The 18,149-nt window shown below is 37.1% G+C and overlaps 4 protein-coding genes across 5 annotated transcripts; 3 read left to right on the forward strand and 1 right to left on the reverse strand.

The window, feature by feature from the left end:
• Window positions 1–705: 705 nt before the first annotated feature.
• LOC119981484 (3-oxo-Delta(4,5)-steroid 5-beta-reductase-like) lies at window positions 706–2,062 on the forward strand. Its single transcript, XM_038824624.1, has one exon. The coding sequence runs from the start codon at window positions 882–884 to the stop codon at window positions 2,004–2,006; it is 1,125 nt and encodes a 374-aa protein (XP_038680552.1). The 5' UTR covers window positions 706–881; the 3' UTR covers window positions 2,007–2,062.
• A 2,859-nt stretch (window positions 2,063–4,921) lies between these two features.
• LOC119981449 lies at window positions 4,922–10,148 on the reverse strand. Of its 2 annotated transcripts, none has more exons than XM_038824569.1 (2): window positions 9,666–10,148; window positions 4,922–5,063 (listed from the first exon to the last, which is right to left on the reverse strand). In XM_038824569.1, exon 1 carries the CDS (start codon window positions 10,123–10,125, stop codon window positions 9,676–9,678), a length of 450 nt encoding a protein of 149 aa, XP_038680497.1. In that variant the 5' UTR covers window positions 10,126–10,148; the 3' UTR covers window positions 4,922–5,063; window positions 9,666–9,675. The 2 variants fall into 2 exon arrangements, with proteins under 2 accessions (XP_038680497.1, XP_038680496.1); XM_038824568.1 differs by lacking the exon at window positions 4,922–5,063 and adding an exon at window positions 6,634–6,927.
• On the forward strand, window positions 5,162–6,811 carry LOC119981448 (3-oxo-Delta(4,5)-steroid 5-beta-reductase-like). Its single transcript, XM_038824567.1, has one exon. It carries the CDS (start codon window positions 5,315–5,317, stop codon window positions 6,437–6,439), a length of 1,125 nt encoding a protein of 374 aa, XP_038680495.1. The 5' UTR covers window positions 5,162–5,314; the 3' UTR covers window positions 6,440–6,811.
• A 2,146-nt stretch (window positions 10,149–12,294) lies between the features above and the next one.
• On the forward strand, window positions 12,295–17,725 carry LOC119980526. Its single transcript, XM_038823254.1, has 12 exons — window positions 12,295–12,580; window positions 13,336–13,412; window positions 14,278–14,353; window positions 14,441–14,513; window positions 14,607–14,658; window positions 14,869–14,930; window positions 15,551–15,614; window positions 15,701–15,758; window positions 15,845–15,931; window positions 16,379–16,472; window positions 16,903–17,006; window positions 17,456–17,725. Exons 1-11 carry the CDS (start codon window positions 12,462–12,464, stop codon window positions 16,993–16,995), a joined length of 855 nt encoding a protein of 284 aa, XP_038679182.1. The 5' UTR covers window positions 12,295–12,461; the 3' UTR covers window positions 16,996–17,006; window positions 17,456–17,725.
• The last annotated feature ends 424 nt before the right edge of the window (window positions 17,726–18,149 follow it).

Consider the following 18,149-nt stretch of genomic DNA (forward strand, 5'->3'; position numbering starts at 1 on the left):
TGGGTTTTTCGAGCTCAAGTTGGTCTTCGCCATCGCTAAATCCAGCTGCGTTAACGAGATCGGACCGTGGCGATGTGGGGGACTAACAATCGAAGAAGAAGGAATGGGTTTTTCGATTTCTCGATTGATTTGGGAAGATGACGCGTTAAAGTTGGGTTACCCGTTATGGGTTTCGGGTTAAAACTTGGCTTTCATCTGCAACCGTTCAGCAGATCTAATGGCTGTAAATTTGGTCCACAAACTTGGTCCACATGGGAGAAAAACTGTATATATATATATATAAGGATTTCTCACATGAGGGTCTAATGTAAGGGTGTAAAATAAGGGTGACTTTTTAAAGGTGTGGATGAATGAGATAACAAGTGGGGTCCACTACTTTGGGTCTCACATGTTTCAAATCAATGGTGTAAACATACCCCCTTATGTGAGAGTTCCTAACCATCAACAACGCGTTTTTTTTGGAGAGAACATCCTGTAGTCATGCTTCTGCGAGAGCATTTTTGGAAGAGAACATCTTGTAGTAACTCAGCAGGTAAGCATGCTTGTGCGAGAACACTATTGGGATGGGTGACCCCCTAGGAAGACAAAGCCGTGTGGGTCTGATGTATCGTTCGAGAACCGAACAACCCAAAATGGATAATATTGTTGATGTGTATGGACTGAAAAATTATAATAATATACAATGCCATTAGCGTCCATTGTCAATGCATAGATGTCGTTCTTTGTTTGCTTGAAAGATAAAACACAAATAATACAGCTGTTAAACCTGTAAAATATTAGAATCCATGACCAGGACTGGTTATATATGATGCCAATAGCTTACACTTGCAGCACAACTCACAAGCTTTAAACAAAATCTGCTGTGCAAGTATTTTCAAGCCATGGAACAAGCAACACCTGATACATCAGTTGCACTGATTGTTGGTGTAACAGGAATGACAGGTTTGAGCCTCGTTGAAGGGCTAAAGAACCCGACAGCCCTTGATCGCCCGTGGAAGGTTTACGGTGCTGCAAGGAGGCCTATGCCGGACAGGTTTCCCTCTTCTTTGCTTGATCGTTACTTAACCTTTGATGCCCTCGACTATGAAAATACGTTTAAGGAACTCTCTCCGATCGCCCATGAAATCACCCATGTATTCTGGGTAGCCTTCCAGCTCCAAGAAAGCGAGGAGGTTAACATCAATTTGAATTCAATGATGCTGACAAATGTACTTCAGGTGCTCAGATCAGCAGTACCTTCCCGGCTAAGGCACCTGACCCTGCAAACAGGTACTAAACATTATATGGGACCTATATTTGATCCTTCACTAGCAAACCAGTTAGTTCATCATGAATCACCTTTCCAAGAAGATGTTCCTAGATTGCCTTACCCCAACTTCTACTATGCATTGGAAGACCTAGTTGCTTCACAGTCATCGTTCACCTATTCTGTGCATCGCTCGTCGATAATCATGGGTGCATCCTCAAGAAGCATCCATAACGGACTGCTGACATTATCTGTGTATGCCATTATATGCCGGCACCAGGGGTTGCCGTTTCGATATCCTGGCAATCGGTACACCTGGGAGCACTTCTGCGATATGACTGATTCACAGGTACTAGCAGAGCAGCATGTATGGGCAGCTGTTAGCAGAAAGGCAAAGAATCAAGCCTTCAACTGCACTAATGGTGATTTTTTTACATGGAAAAGCTTATGGAAAGTGTTGTCTGAGATCTTTGATGTCCCATTTGTGGATTTCGATGAAACGGAAAAGTTTGACATTGCTGCAATGATCAAGGATAAAGGAAAAGTGTGGGATGAGATTGTGGGGAAGCATGGGCTGCAAAAGACTAAGATAGAAGAAGTCACTTGCTTTGATGCCCTCACTACAGTCCTGAACTTTGAGTTTCAGCATGTTTGTAGCATGAATAAGAGCCGCGAATTCGGGTTCTTTGGGTTTGCTAACACTCTAAAGAAAATACCAGTTTGGGTGGAAAGATTGAGGGAAATGAAAATGATACCCTAAACACAAAGTCAATACTTTATTTGTTGCTCAGTAATATGGAAGGAGATGCAAATGGAAATCCTTCTTTGTCTCTTTAATCTCTATTCAGTGATGAAAATAAAATGTATATCCAGAAGACAATCATACCTAAAAATCACATCAAGCAAATCATAGTTTGATTACTAACAGCTGCATCTGCCTAAGCTATAACTCCATGTAAAACAACATTTACCAACAATCAGCACAAAGCTCCATGATTGGAAAAAGAAAAACACAACAACAGCAGCTCCAGCCGAAAGCTGATAAATCGAACCACCACATGAATTCAAATCATGGATGAAAAGTACACCCTTGTCGCCATCAACAGTGGCAAAAGGCAAATTTCAACGAACAGAGCAGTATCAGAAGAAAAAGAAATGAACCACCACACTATGCTTTTAGTTTTTTTTTAATATATTTTTTGAGTGCAAAAGGTAATTTTAATCCAGATGAAACTGATACCAGTGACATAGCAAGACAATCAGAGACGTAGAAATATATTTAAAAAAAAAAAAAAAAAAAAAACTCACCCTGTTTGGCGAAGAGGGGTCTTTGCTTTCACTTTCAGCTTTCACTAAAAGGAAGTACTGCTATCACTTCTTGTTGCTGCTTAAAACTGCGAATCACAGACACAAAACCATGCATATAATCAGCAAAAAAAAATATCGAAAAGGTTATATAGCAAAAATCATGCAGAGTCTGTAGAAGTAGAAAAATAAATAAAGGATATTGCTAAAAGCATGAATACACAAACAGCAAAGGTTAATTAGACGAATGCAGATTATAAGTAATTTTAATTCGGGGAAAGTGCATTGACAAAAACTTTCTGTCTTCCATTCCTTAAAAATGCACCTGATAAGTGTAGATGGTACCAGGAAAAATGCACCTGATAAGTAGAGATTTAATGCTGATTGTGGTTTTGAAGCAAGAAGTCTACAATTTCCGCAAGTCTTAAAGATTGTTCTCTTATCATCTGATTTATAGTTGTCCACCCCTCTTAGCATTTTGCTCGTCCCATCTTTTTCGTTTGTTTATTCTTTTCAGGTGAGATAAATGGATGAGGGTGACCAGCAGTCTGTGGAGTGAGCACGAAAGCCTGGATACTTGTAGCTTTGGATTGTGGATAACAGGGGTTAAGCAGTCCTTTAGCCTCCGGATATTTTTTATTCCATTTTCGAACGATGTTGATTTATTTATTTATAGAAAATGCCCAACTTGAATTATCCAACTAGACTGATTGACAGTCAAAGCCCACACGAGGCAGTCAAACAGACACGTCAGACACCCAAAAAGAGAGACCAGGCCTTCAAGAAACAGATGCTGGGAATCCAGTTTGTTAAGGCTGATCCATGAATCCAGTTTGTTAAGGCTGATCCACTCATTCAAGTTTCAATTCACTACTCAAATTCAAAGTGAGGAAACCGTTGAATCATATAACTTTAAAAAGGACCCCAAAGGGTCAAAAGTAAAACATATCTTTCTCAATTCATACTTTCTATCACTATAAACTACTGAATTAAGTATCGGAGTGTCCCAAGCCAAAAGGAGGCCACCCAACACCGTCGTGTTTAGGGATGACAATTTGTCCCCAACCCGCCCCGCCCCGCCCGGATTTTCCCCGACCCGAGGCTTGTGCGGGGCGGGAACGGGGCAAAAAATCTCAACCCGCTGCAGGGCGGGGCGGGTATGCCTCCCGACCCGATCCCCCGCCCCGCTATAGATATTCATATATATATATATATATATATAGAAAAATATTTATTTGTCTAAACATATTTTAATTTGATATTATTATTAAAATCAAAGTAACACCTAAAACCTTAAGTCCCTAAATATAATATTATCATACTCTTAATTATATTGAATAAATATTAATAAAAGCTATTTAACTCTCTAGTCTCTATTCCTAAGTCAATTGAATTGATATTGATAAAAATATATGACCCTAAATCTTAAGTTAAATATGACCCTATACTCCTAAATCCTAATCTCCAAAACCCTAAAGGCCCTAAACCCTAAACCCCAAATCCCTAAAGACCCTAAACCCTAAACCCTTAAGGCCTTGGACCCTAAACCTAAGCACTAAACCCTAAAGCCATAACATGACTCTCTACTCATAAATATTGATAAAATCTTAAGACCCTAAGATTTTATAAAATAAAGTATAAAATTAAACAATTTAAAACTATAGATGTGTATAATATAAAATTTAAAATCAATACCCATTAAGTAAAAACTAAAATTATTTAATTGTGTTAAAAATATAATAGATGGTATGTAAAGATAATAATTTAATTAGTTGACAAATGTAATATGAAAGTAGTTTTGGCTTGTTGGTTAGTTCATTACTCTCCCACCTAGAAGTCTCAGGTAATCCTAGGATATGCAAATTTAATTTTGCAATTTTCAAAGTGTTGAATAGGGGCGGGGTAGGGCGGGCCAGGGCGCAGGGCACCACCTGGAGGTGCGGGGGCGAGGCGACCCCTGCCCCACCCCGTTGCCATCCCTAGTCGTGTTACACGGGTTAGGAATAAAAAAAGATATTGTGATTAAAGTACTAACTACTTTAATTAGCCTCCTACTAACTACCACTAATAATGTAATGTGAGCATCCACATGATTAATATTATTACATAAACAAAAAATTTTAAGTTTTTAACACACGGGTGGTATGTGTGAAGTGTTGTTTGCATATTGTTAGATGTATGTATATATGTTTATCAAAAAAAAGTGTTGAGTGATGTGGGTTTGTCTGTAAACAAATCCCACATCGGATGTGTGTGTGTCTTTCAATATATAAGCTTCTACTTCCACATGCCTTTTTACCTGTGATGTAATACTCACGGGTGGTATGTGTGAAGTGTTGTTTGCATATTGTTAGATGTATGTATATATGTTTATCAAAAAAAAAAGTATGTATAATTCAGCTACATAGGAAGATGGCTAATTATACCCTTGGCGAGGCATATACGTTCTTATTTAAAAATGTCCCATCAATATGAAGAAGTATCTTTGCCGTCCATTAAGTCATCTTCTAACCTGTAAAATAATCAGTATTGTTAGACAAAGTCATGAGAATGACTGCTTAATGCTTGTCTACTACGATGCCGGTAGCTTTCATTTGTTAATGGTTCTTCTTTGTCTGCTTGAAAGATAAAGACAAATGATACGGCTGTAAAATATCAGAATTCAGGATAAGGTCAGCTTACATATGATCCACTAGCTTACATTTGCAGCACAAGTCACAAGCTTTAAACAAAATCTATCTGTTGTGCAAGTATTTTCAAGCCATGGAACAAGCAAGACCTGATACATCAGTTGCACTAATTGTTGGTGTCACAGGACTGACAGGCTTGAGCCTCGTTGAAGCACTAAAGAACCCGACAGCCCTTCATCGCCCGTGGAAGGTTTACGGTGCTGCAAGGAGGCCTATGCCGGATGGGTTTCCCTCCTCTTTGCTTGATCGTTACATAACCTTCGATGTCCTCAACTATGAAAACACATCCAAGGAACTCTCTCCAATTGCGCATGAAGTCACCCATGTATTTTGGGTACCCTACCAGCTCCGAGAAAGCGAGGAGGTTAACATAAGTATGAATTTAATGATGCTCACAAATGTACTTCAAGTGCTCAAATCAGCGGTACCTTCACGGCTAAGGCACCTGACTCTGCAAACAGGTACTAAACATTATATGGGACCTATATTTGATCCTTCACTGGCAAACCAGTTAGTTCATCATGAATCACCTTTCCAAGAAGATGTTCCTAGATTGCCTTACCCCAACTTCTACTATGCCTTAGAAGACCTAGTCGCTTCAGAGTCATCGTTCACCTATTCTGTGCATCGTTCGTCGATAATCATGGGTGCATCCACAAGAAGCATCCATAACACACTGCTGACATTATCTGTGTACGCCACTATATGCCAGCACCAGGGGTTGCCGTTTCGATATTTTGGCAATCGGTACACCTGGGAGCACTTCTGCGATATGACTGATTCGCGGGTACTAGCAGAGCAGCATATATGGGCAGCTGTTACCGGAAAGGCGAAGAATCAAGCCTTCAACTGCACTAATGGTGATTTTTTTACATGGAAAAGCTTATGGAAGGTGTTTTGTGAGATCTTTGGTGTCCCATTTGTGGATTTTGATGGAACGGAAAAGTTTGACATTGCTGCAATGATCAAGGATAAAGGAAAAGTGTGGGATGAGATTGTGGAGAAGCACGGGCTGCAAAAGAATACGATGGAAGAAATCACTTGCTTTGATGCTCTCTCTACAGTCTTGAACTTTGAGTTTCAGCATGTTAGTAGCATGAACAAGAGTCGTGAATTCGGGTTCTTTGGGTTTGCTAACACTCTAAAGAATATACCAGTTTGGGTGGAAAGATTGAAGGAAATGAAAATCATACCGTAAACGCAAAGTCAATACTTTATTTGTTGCTCAGTAATATGGAAGCAGATGCAAATAAAATCCTTCTCTGTTTCTCTTCTTTTTCTCCCCTTATGTGTTATATTATTCAGTAATGAAAATAAAATGTATGAAATTCTCCCCCCTTATGTGTTAAATTCAGTAATGAAAATAAAATGTATGAAATTCTACAACATATGTTTGACAATCACCAAGTTTATTGATATATCCAAAAGAGTGAAAGACAATCCTACCTAGAAATCACATCAAGAAAATCATAGTTTGATATGGTACTAAAAGCTGCATCAGCCTAAGCTATAAGCCTATAATCCCATGTAAAACAACATTTACCAACAATGTGCATATGCTCCACGATTGAAAAAAAAAAAAAAAAAAAAAAAAAAAAACAGAAGCTGCAGCCATAAGCAGATAAATTGAACCACCACATGAACTCAAATCATGGAAGAAAGGTACACCCTTGTTGCCATCAACAGCTGCAAAAAGCAAATTTCAATGAACAGTAAATTTGAACCACCACACTACTATTTTAGTTTTTATATTTTTTTGGGTGCAAAAGGTAATTTTAATCCAGGGGCAAAAAGACAGTGCCGCTCAGAGAAAGAGTACAGGGAAGAACAAGGAAAACAACAGAGAAGCAAAAACAACTGAAAGGGAAAGTATGCTACAGCCTCCTTACTCTCTATCTCTCCCTTTCTTTTTGCACCCTTTTTTTTTTTTTTTTTACTTTTCTTCACTTTTTTTCACTCTTTACTACATCAAACCACTCGCTCCTTAAACCTCACGAATCCCAACAGACGACCTGTCAAGGTGCAACCAAGACAAAGAATCACCATGAAATGCAAAAGAAGTTGAGTTTCCCCTTTTCTTTGTCACACGATGACTATTCTGAATATTCTGATTTTTTGTATTTCTTTTCTCCTCTCCCTTCGCACTCTTTCTTATTGCCCCACTGATCTCTTCTTCTTTTTCTTCTATATCTATAGTATTCTATTATACCCATTCTTTTGAAGTAACGTTGCTCCACCAGATTTCATTGATCAACATTTTGGAAAACTCCTAAACTTCCCAAAAAGACACCACAAACACTAGAGCCTGAAACGCCAACCCCAAAAGCATAATATAGCTCCCCTTTTTTATTCACTTCTATCATCATTCATTTTATTGTCCATCCTCACTCTCATTTTTTTTTTCACTCAACCAATCAAACCTTAGAGAAAAAAACAAAAATAGCATTCCAATATAAGTACTCTCTTGAAATTTTATTGTCTTCCAAAGTTTAGTGATCTGAAGACTTGTTAGGGGAGACGAGGAAAATAAATTAATTAAGACTATTCTGGATTAAAGGAAAGGAGACAGAGGAAGAGTACCAAGAAGACGGAAGGAAGAAGGGACAGAAGAAAATAGAGATAAAGAGGGAATATGCATCTTCTACACCAACATCAATAGTCAGTTAGTCACCCACCTTCACAGATTCCCCTTAAGACAGGGTAGAAGAGAGGTCAAGAAAAGCAAAGCCAGTCATGAAATCACCTCCACCTCCCTTCTTCAAATACTTAATCCTGACCATATAATACGAGAACTCCAAACTTCAATCACTTTTCTAGTATTATGTAGAGATTAGAGAATAACACCATCCCATGCAGTAATTTGACAGCTAACCATACAAAAAACAACTCCAACCATCGAGTTGTCAAGCCTCCAAAACTGCCATAACCATGATAACTTGGATATTCACATGTTCCAAACTATCCTCAGAAGATTCACTTCTCTTAGATCAAAACTATTAGCATACCGAAATTATGTGTAGGGGTGTAATTGCAACCTAAAGTACACAAGTTCAACTCCTGAAAACTGTCACTCCACTTATTACATGGGAATAAAGTTTGCATACATCCTGCATCTCCTGACCCTGCCCAGTGCAAGAGCAAGTGGTGATCTTATTGATGGAGGCTCTTGGTCCTTGTGTTTCTCTAGGGAGGCTCAAGATTGGGAGATTGACCTTTTTATTTCTTTCCGGAAGACTCTATATGATTGTTTGCCAAGCTTTCTCACTGGGGAAGATAAGATGTGTTGGTCTCTCTCACCCGATTTAGCTTTATCGGTTAAATCCTACTACACTCACCTTATTTATTCTAATCATATTGTGAAGCCTCCTAGTTTGCGTTGGAGTTGTGTTTGGCATAGCCCTTGTCCCCCTAAGGTATCTTTCTTCTTTTGGGAGGCTTTATGGGGTAGAATTCTCACCATTGACAACTTACAGAAAAGAGGCCCTAACAGATGTGTCCTTTGTAAGCAAGAGGAAGAAACAATCTCTCATCTCTTGTTGCATTGTCCTTGGGTTTCTAAAGTTTGGAGCATGGTGTGGAGTCTTATGGGAGTCAATTGGGTCCCCTGTAGTAATTTGAGCTTGGAAATGGAAGCTTGGCAGCTCCTCACCTCTTGTAAATCCAAAGCCAAGTATCTGCTTATGGTTTTTCAGGGCACCTGTTGGTTAATCTGGAAGGAGCGGAACTCTAGAATTTTCCTCAAGAAGGAGTGTTCGATGGGGATTTTTTTGGATAATTGACTTTCAAAGCTTAAGCACTGGTCGATTAGGACTTGTTCTAATATTTTCGATTATATCAAAATTGTGTAATCAAGTTCGCTCTTGGGTTGCACCCCCTTGGTGCCATTAAGAAAAAAAAAATCTTTCCAAAAAAAAATACAATATTTTGTTTTATAGTGATTTTTGCTTTCTGAAAGTAATTAAATCCTTGTTTATCCTTCTAGGCTTTTACACCTAAACTCTGTGATATAGGACCAGCTAAGTAAATCACTTTAAGCCTTGTATCAACATTGCAAGAACATCAAGCACATAAGCAAAAGCTTCAAAATTTAGTAACATGCAATCCCAGAAATTGCATAGGCTCATGGCAAGCCAAGGCAAAAATATTTCCAGTAAGGTTCACAATTATATTTGATCTCTATAGCAAGTAAATCAATCACACCGGTAAGCAAAAGTATTCTGAATCTTCAGTAAATATGGTTTTCACTAATAAGTATGATCTTTTATCACAAATTTAGTACACAAAGTGTCGTATCAAGAGAAAAGCATAGTTTATCATCAATGGAGTATATTAGCTGGGAGTCTAAAATAAAATTCGTACAAATAATTTAAATAGAGTAGAAAAATATAGAGGTAATCGATGAATTTCCAGATTCTTAAACGCACCCTTTTGTCTTCAAACCTTGACAGTCACGGGCCCAATCTCTCCTAGCCTCTCGGCTCCATGAATCTCCACTCCGGCGCGCCTAACCGAATCAAAGAACGGCAACGCCTTCTTCCTGTAGTGTACAGGCCTCAGAATCTCCTCATCGGCGTCGATGTGGACGCCGGGAATGCCAATCTCTCTCAAGCGAAAGGCAAGCTTCTCCCCAACCCGGGTGGCCGTCCTGGCATCCCATAAGAAGCGGAGCCGTGGAAACCGTTCCTGCTTGGCGCGAAACTCAGGAAGGAATTCGGGCTCGGTGGAGGAAGCCATAGCGACGATGGTGGAAGTTGCCGGGTCTGTGACTTGGGCCGTGACCTTTCGGCATGAGAGCACTAGTCGGAGCATATGAAGGTGGTGGTTAGTTGGCATTTTACAGACTGAGAGATTGGTGACGACAGGCCCACGCCCATTTTGTCCCATCTTTGTCCTATTTACCCGTTGGATCAAATACTTTAATCTCAACCATTGAGGCATCGACTTGAATTAACCTTAAGAAGGGGGTGGCAAAAGCAGCAAAATTACCTCTGTCCGGATGACTCAATTTGTTTGATTCAAATTAAATCAAATTTGAACAACAATAATATATCGAAATTCAGGTATAAACACATAAATTTTATCAAATTTAAAATTGGGTAAAGAGTCCAAACACAAAAGGCTTGTCTCGTTTAATCGCGGATTCAAATTTCGCATATATAACTAATGTATCTTCATCAAGAGATATGATTGATAATATATAGTAATTGTACGGGACAAACTAATTTTGAGATTATTTGATGTTATTGATTTATTATAAATTTTTTTCTTCTCAACTTGAATGTTCCGCCTGTTTGGTACAGTGGAAGTCAAAGTGGATTCGCTGAGGCGCTGACGGAACCACTTTCGACTTTCGTTGCACCAAGCGAGGTGCAGCGGACAACAGATCTGCTGTCATCCCAGAAACTCCAGATAGGAGCTTTGGTTTTATTTTTTTTCATATTTTTTTATGGATCCCACAATAATTATTACAATTTGTTACTTTTTAATAAAGGTTGGGCCCACATGCCTGTTAACATTACTGAAAAACACAATTTATACTCTACTATTTTTTACTTAACATCTGTTTGGCTTAACATTTGAACATTTCTTTGTTAATTTTATTTAAAAAAATATTTACATTATTATTTTACTTAACCATTTTTTATTAACAATTTGTATTAATATTTACAACATTATATTTTATTATTTTATTTCTTTTACTAATTAACATTTTCAGTTTTGATATAAAAACACTTTATAATTAATTTTAATAATAAATTATATGTATTAGCTTAAATTTATTAATAAAATGATTAAAAAATTATTATTAAATTTAAGATAATACTTTTACTCAACAATTTTTTTGCTAGTGTCAGTTTTTAGTTCACCAAACACCTCACAGCATATTTAAGAGCTTTAAGCTCAACCTTTTTTCCACAGCTTTTCCGCTAGCATTGAAAATCAATCAAACCGCTCTACCAAAAAGACTTCTTGTATCATTATTAAGTGTTAACTTGTGTTTGTATTTGTCACTATAACTATAACTATATCCATATTTATTTTGAATTTTACTTTATGTAAGGTTTTATAATTATTCCAATTAACGAACAACCTCCAGCTTAGCTCATAATACATTCCCACACCTAAATATTAGGTCTAGGGTTCGATCCCCCTCCCCATTCAATGTACCAAAAAAAAATCCAATTAATTAAAATTTTATTTAAGAAAAAAAGTATGTCCATTCATCCAATATTATATCGCAAAAAATAAATGAAATTAAAATAAATAAATCCAAATTTGATCAATTACGTAAATATTTCATAAAACTCTTTGGACGGGGTTAGATGTACCCATCATTTTCCCATTTACACCCCATTACTAAAAAATCCATTAAAAATTCATATGTTTCTGAGTACACCCATTGTCATTTTTTTTTTTTTTTAAAAGATAGGTCAAATAACAGTGCGTGTTGATGAAGATGACGCAGAGGCCATGAATGAGATGGAGAAGCTGAAGAGGTTTGTCATGATTGCCATATGGTGTATTCAAGAAGACTCTTCTCTAAGGCCAACCATGAGAAGGGTATTACATATGCTTAAAGGAGTTGTGGAAGTACCTGAACCATCATGTCCCAACTCTTTCATTATCTGAAAATGCAACTTTTTAGATAAAAAAAAAATGCCATTCCTTCTCTGTCATTGGTATATGTATTGTTTACCTTATTGTTTTGGTCTTCAAGAGAAATGCCATTCCTCTATAGCACAAACACAAATGCAGAGGGAACAAGAACAACCGCGGAAATATTCCATCTCCGTGGAATCAATGTGGTAATGGGATAGACGAAACATAGGGCATGTTTGAGAGTGCTGTCAACTGTTGTGAGATAATGTGCGATGCTGTGAGGTGAGTTATAACGGAAAAAGCTGTTTCGCGCATCACTTTAAAAAATGAGGCGTACGTGTACGGTCTACCACCCATCAACTCTATGATAGTCTAATCCGGATCTTACCCGTAACCGATCTTTTTACCGCCCGTACTTAAGATCCGGAATTTTATAGATTATATTCTTTCCAAAATTCTGATTTTCACGAAATTCATGAGAGCTGTCCTCTCTCGTCTCCTTCCCCTCTCTCAGATCGGAACGTCCTCGGAGATCACAGCAATCGTAGAGTCCCACAAATTTTTGAATATACATGAATGTGCTCGTCTCCGGCACAGCCATTAACTAAGGCGACGAGTTGATGTGCTTAGAGAATTTTAGATTGTGCTCCTTGTTAATGTCCAAATCTTCGATGAGGTGGTCTTGGATATTCTTTCAATTCGTTTTCCTCCATTGTTTTACCACAATTTCAGCAATCAGGTACTGCAATCTTCTGTTAATTTTGATATCTGTGAACTATATATATAGATCGCCACCATTTTTGCCTTTATAGCAATACTTCACCCTATTTGTGGTAGAAATTCTAACTAGAAAGGGTAAAGTCGTGATTGCGATATTATATATGCAAAAGGGTTGGGAACGCTATGAATCATTTTCGATTGGTTCAGAAGTTGCCTTGGTTTGTTAAGGAGCTGTGGTACTGTCCGGGTGTGGAGAGAGCAGAGGAATAAGAAGATGCCTGGAATAGTGTCTGCTTCCTTTTTGTTGATTTTTGGTTAGAGAAATAGCAGAAGATTTCAGGGTTCCTTCGCTACTCTTGAGCGTCACTGAACACTAGACAATGATAATTGTTGAGCCTGACTATATTTGTTTCTTTATGACTCTTATGCATCAGTCTCATTCGAATTTCTGATGTTCCATTCCGTAAACTTGTATTCTTTGCTTCTTGGAATGTATAGTTTTTTTTTTTTCTCTTTTCAATATCTTTCTTCTTTTGGATGTTTCTTTTGTATGCTCACTCTGTAATTTTGTTGTGCCTTTTGTTTACAAGAAACTCATATTCTGTCAGGACTTTAAGTTCTTTATTCATGTTGATAGATTCTATTTGCATAGAAGATACTTGCTTGGAAGTTATTGCGTTATGGATTCTCTTTCGGCCCTATTAAACTCATTCTATCAAAAGTTCAGTTGAATTAAGGGCTTTCTTTAATTATCATTTGTAATTTACATTGCAGGAAGGATATTGGATTGCAAGATAAGCGAATTTGTAGAACTACAATTCAAGGAAGATATTTGCTATCTGACGATAATGGTGAGTGCTCTATTTTGTGAGGTTTTCATTCGCTTACTGTAATTGACGTTTATTATCTTTTTAATGGTCAAAAGGTTATAATCTTCAGGTCTCTTGCTAATATTAGAGCCTCCAATAGAATTCCATGATCATCGTAATCACTTTGGTCGTTATTCCAAATAGCAGTTTGAGGCTTGCTACATGAATGGAATAAGTTAACAAATCCCCTACACAAGGGACCATAGTGGAGCTTGCCTCAGGAAAGGGTCAAATACACAAATCCTTACCCTACGTAGCAGAGATGATTTTTTACGAATGGAATCCGTGACCTGTGGCGGTGAAGCGACAGTAGCACTTGGCCAAGGTTTCACCCTCAACTAGATACATGAATCCTTAGGAGAAACCAGTTTAAATCTACTACGTGGATTCTCTTTCGCCATTTATTGCTATCTAGAGCTATAATCTTCATTAATCTATAGAGCTCATATTCTTTGTTGTAACATCCATCCATCTTCTTCCTTTTCTCCTCCTTTCATTATCTCCTAGTTCCGTCCTTTCTTTGTAGTTTTATGTTCATCTCCATAAATGTTTCGAGTATGGGTCTCTATCTTACTTCACGAGTGCGATAATAATGTGGTATAATTGTCATAAAGATGTGTCCAAATCCTTGTTGCCGGAGTAATTTCACATAACTTTTTGCTCCTTAATTTTGTGGTCATCTACTTTTGATGACTTATGGCTTTTATCAGCACATCTAATACCATTGCTATTGGTTTTCATTTTAGATACACTACATTTTAAGTCTGAATTGCTCAGTGTAAAAGCCCACTTTGTTGCTTTGATTATTTTTACCTGCTTAGTTTCATGGTTTCCATGTGTACCATAGGCCATGTATGTGATGCTTTATCAGTGGATCCCTCATCCCGCTGCTGTCCTCAAAGGGGAGAGAAATTCTCTTGTCAGTGAGTTTGCAGAGCTGGTTTTGAGTTTTGTTTTACCTGAAGTGCAAGTACTAGGCAAACTTATGAGACTTTTGTTCTTGTCCACAGTGGTTGCAATCTTATCTCACGGTGTTGCAATTCTTATGAGTTTTGTGTTACGTGCTGCCTGAATCCTGCACGGGTATTTTTCTCGTTTGCTCATTCAGTTTCCTTTTTACCCCTTAAATTCATGTAATCTGCAAAATGACACTTATAGCTTGTATCTACTCTGCAGACAAGAAGGGAACAAATATTGAAGGTGAAGATAGCTAAACCGGCCACTGCAGGTAAATTATACCATGTCATGGATAAAAATATATTTCTATCGGAAGTCTTTGGTTAATGCAGTTGCTCGTCCAATAATTAAGCAGTTATATCTTGTAGTCTTTTTCAGGACATATTCCAGTGAAATGCCATTTATGAAATGCTTTTATATAATTGAAATGGATTAATTAGGACTTCTAAGCATGATAAATATTTATATTGGTTTCTGGCAGCAACTTATGCTGGTGTATTTGATTTCTGTACTGCAAGGTGCCGTCATAATTCTGAAAGTCTGGTTAGTACTACTCTTTGTTCTGTTGTTTCTCTTGAAGTTATGATTTTAAACGACATAAGCTGCTGTTGAGGTGGTGATTTTGGCATGTATCTGCTGTTATCATGAGATCTGAAATGAGCTGATTTTATATATCCTAGGAGTGGTCCCACCACATCTCATACTGTACAATTATGGAATATTGGTCATCTTTGTTTTTCCTAGTTGCAAGAATTTGCAAAGAGAACTGAGTGGGTATTACTAATTTTATTGGAAAATCCTTTTGACTTAAACATGTAGTGAACTTTGGCATCATTATGAGATCATGCATAAGTAGTGCTAGTTCAAATGTGGAAAAAGATTCTTCAGAAAGGAAAACGAACAATCGAAAGTTTTTATTTATTATTTATATTTGAATTGTTTTCTAGTCATTAATCATTTTATTTTGAGTCACTAAGCCTCATTTGTTTACCATTGTCCTAGGGGACCATCATTTCTCCTTTTCTATCATTTTTTTCACTTCATTAAACATTGTCGTAGGTGCGTGACTTTGTATCTATGCTATCCCGCTTAAATTACTAAATAAACATTTGTTGTCTTTTTGAAGTCATGATTCTAGATGTGTACTGTTTCATATTTCTCAGGTCCATGAGAATGCTTATCTTAGCGATTTCCACCATTGCTTTTCTCAGCCTTCAAATTCTTCAGGTTGGTTTAAAATTTTACTTTTGTAATGATAAAATAGCAGTTGTCTCTAACCCTATTTCATCTGTTTCAACTTTTTACTGCAACAGGGGCAGCTATCATGAACATTGACGCAAGACTAGCTGGTATCAATGTAATTGTTGGAAAGTGAGTGCAGTTTTCCCTGTTTCGGTTAGTACATGCAATATTTAACTGGATCTTATTAACTAAATTTCTTATCAAATGATAAACAGGCAAGGCGAATCGTGTGATTCAGTTTGCAAGTCAAATGGACAATCATGTGTCCTAAACAAGCTTTTGGTACTTAATCAGTGTGATATGTAAGTACATCAATTTTTAGAATGCCTATATATTTTGCAATTTTTGTAGCTGAAGTCAAGTTGAATATGTAAAGGATATGCCTGGTTTATTTCTTCAATTTTTCTTACCGCATTAGAATGCCTTCATCTCATATTTTGTAAGTTTTGAATATCAAGTTGAATGTAAAGGATATGCTTGATGCGTGGTTACTTCAATTTTCTTACCACATTAGAATGCCTGTATTTTGTATTTTTGTTGCTAAGATCAAGTTGAACATAAACGATACACATGATCCATTAGTTATTACTTGATCTTTTGGGTGCGCGTGGTTGGGACATTTCTATGGATTTGATTTGCATATCTGAATTAGTTCATTTTATTGATTTCTGTTTTCCAATAAAATTGCAATTTCCAGAACAAACGAAGATATAAAAAACAATTTCATTTGACCTTTTTGGTTGTTGTAGGATGCAGAAATTTTTGGGTTGCAAAAGCGCATGTTTAGCAAGCGTTGGAGTGGACCAGCCTGCTGAAGTTGTTGATGATGCTCCGAAACATTTGGTATGTGCACCCAACTCCCAAGGCACGCCCAAGTGTAATCTACTGATGGTTCGGCTATATCAAATTGATGCAAAGTTGCTACTGTTTTTCTTTTAATAGAATTGGGATGTTAGTCAGGAAATTTCTGAATTTATTCAAGGTATTATCCAGAGTTTGGGTGTTTGGTGTTTGTATTTGGGAGTGTAGTAGCTTTATCCTATTCTGGAAAAAAGTTTTCCAGTTCCTTTCATTGGAAGATGAGAAAATGCAACCATGTCCATTTAATCTTTCTTAGTGATTCTTAATTACTTCAAGATCTCAAGCAAGCACGTTTTATGGTCTGTTTCTCTTTAATAAATTAAATTGTTGATAAAAAGGATGAAACCCCTTTTGTTGAGATTAGTTTTTCTTTGGAAGAATTCTTATTATATATCACCTTTGCACTTTTCAGAATCCAGGAGCATGCTTATATACTCAGACCCATTCAGTGCTTTCTTGTGATGGTTCGCATCGTCATACCAAGAGACTCTGTCCCTGTGCATAGGGGTCTATTTGGTAAGCTGTAGTTCCCAGAAGAAACTTATGGTTTAGGCTTTTATTTTACTTGTCACTTCAAATTTGACTTCATTTACCTTTATCTTTCATTACCTTTTCTTCTCTTTTGGACCTTGTTGTGCATTACTTGTAATTTGTAACTTTCATCAATGCCAAGGAAAAACAAAGAAGTGCATCATATGTTCTCTTCCAAACTAAACATTGTAGCATGCATGGAGATTTTAACGTCTCTTTGTGGCTTGAGTGTGCTTATTGGACGTCACTGATATTTCGGCTACTGAACTGCTCTGGTGAAGCTGCTATTACTTCAATGTAGCTTACCATGGATGCATTAGGGTCCAATGAAGTTTTGAATTACGTGCTATTTGGCCTTCAGATGGAAAACAAACCTTCTACCAGAAGTTATTCATTCACACTCAATTCTTTTTATTCCCTGATTTATTTTGCAGGAAAATGCCATGAGGATTTCCGCACTAGGTGACCCAGTAAATTTTGGGAGCTTGACTTCATTGTCGCGTGGCCCTTAAGGCAGGAGGACTAGAACCCATGCGGCTTTCAAGGCAAGGGACCTTGCCATCTAAGGCTAGGACTTTTTCCCTTGATTTGTTAACACCTTACAAGGAAAAAGAGTTCTGTAGACAAGTTTTTGGTTTGTAAACTTTCCTTTTAAGATCATGTATCTGCATATACAATAGCAATAATTGTTCGTCTCCATAGTCCATATTTTCCACCATTGAGTTGAGGCACTGTAAAATCAGGGAAAAGTGCCTAGTTTAGTTCCACTTTTGCCTTCCCGTAATGCTAATTGGAAACCATGGGGACAAAAAAAGGAAAAGAAGAGGAGATTTAAAATTCAAATTGAATTGTAACTCTCGAAATCAATGCCCCCTCCCCCTTTCTCTATTAATTTGTTTTATAAAAGGATAATTACAATAATGGTTTTAGTTTCCTTTAAACAAATTGAGGAATTTTATTTACACACCATTCAAATATTAAGTTTATACCAATTAATCCAATCTTATTAGTTTACACCAAGATTTTATAATTTTATACCAAAAATGAATAAACCAAAATGACTTTTAATTATAAAATATTAGATTGAAAATTGTAAAGTTTATACACATAAACAAAACCCACAACCCT

Source organism: Tripterygium wilfordii, chromosome 16 (genome assembly GCF_013401445.1).
Source record: "Tripterygium wilfordii isolate XIE 37 chromosome 16, ASM1340144v1, whole genome shotgun sequence".
Taxonomy (NCBI): domain Eukaryota; kingdom Viridiplantae; phylum Streptophyta; class Magnoliopsida; order Celastrales; family Celastraceae; genus Tripterygium; species Tripterygium wilfordii.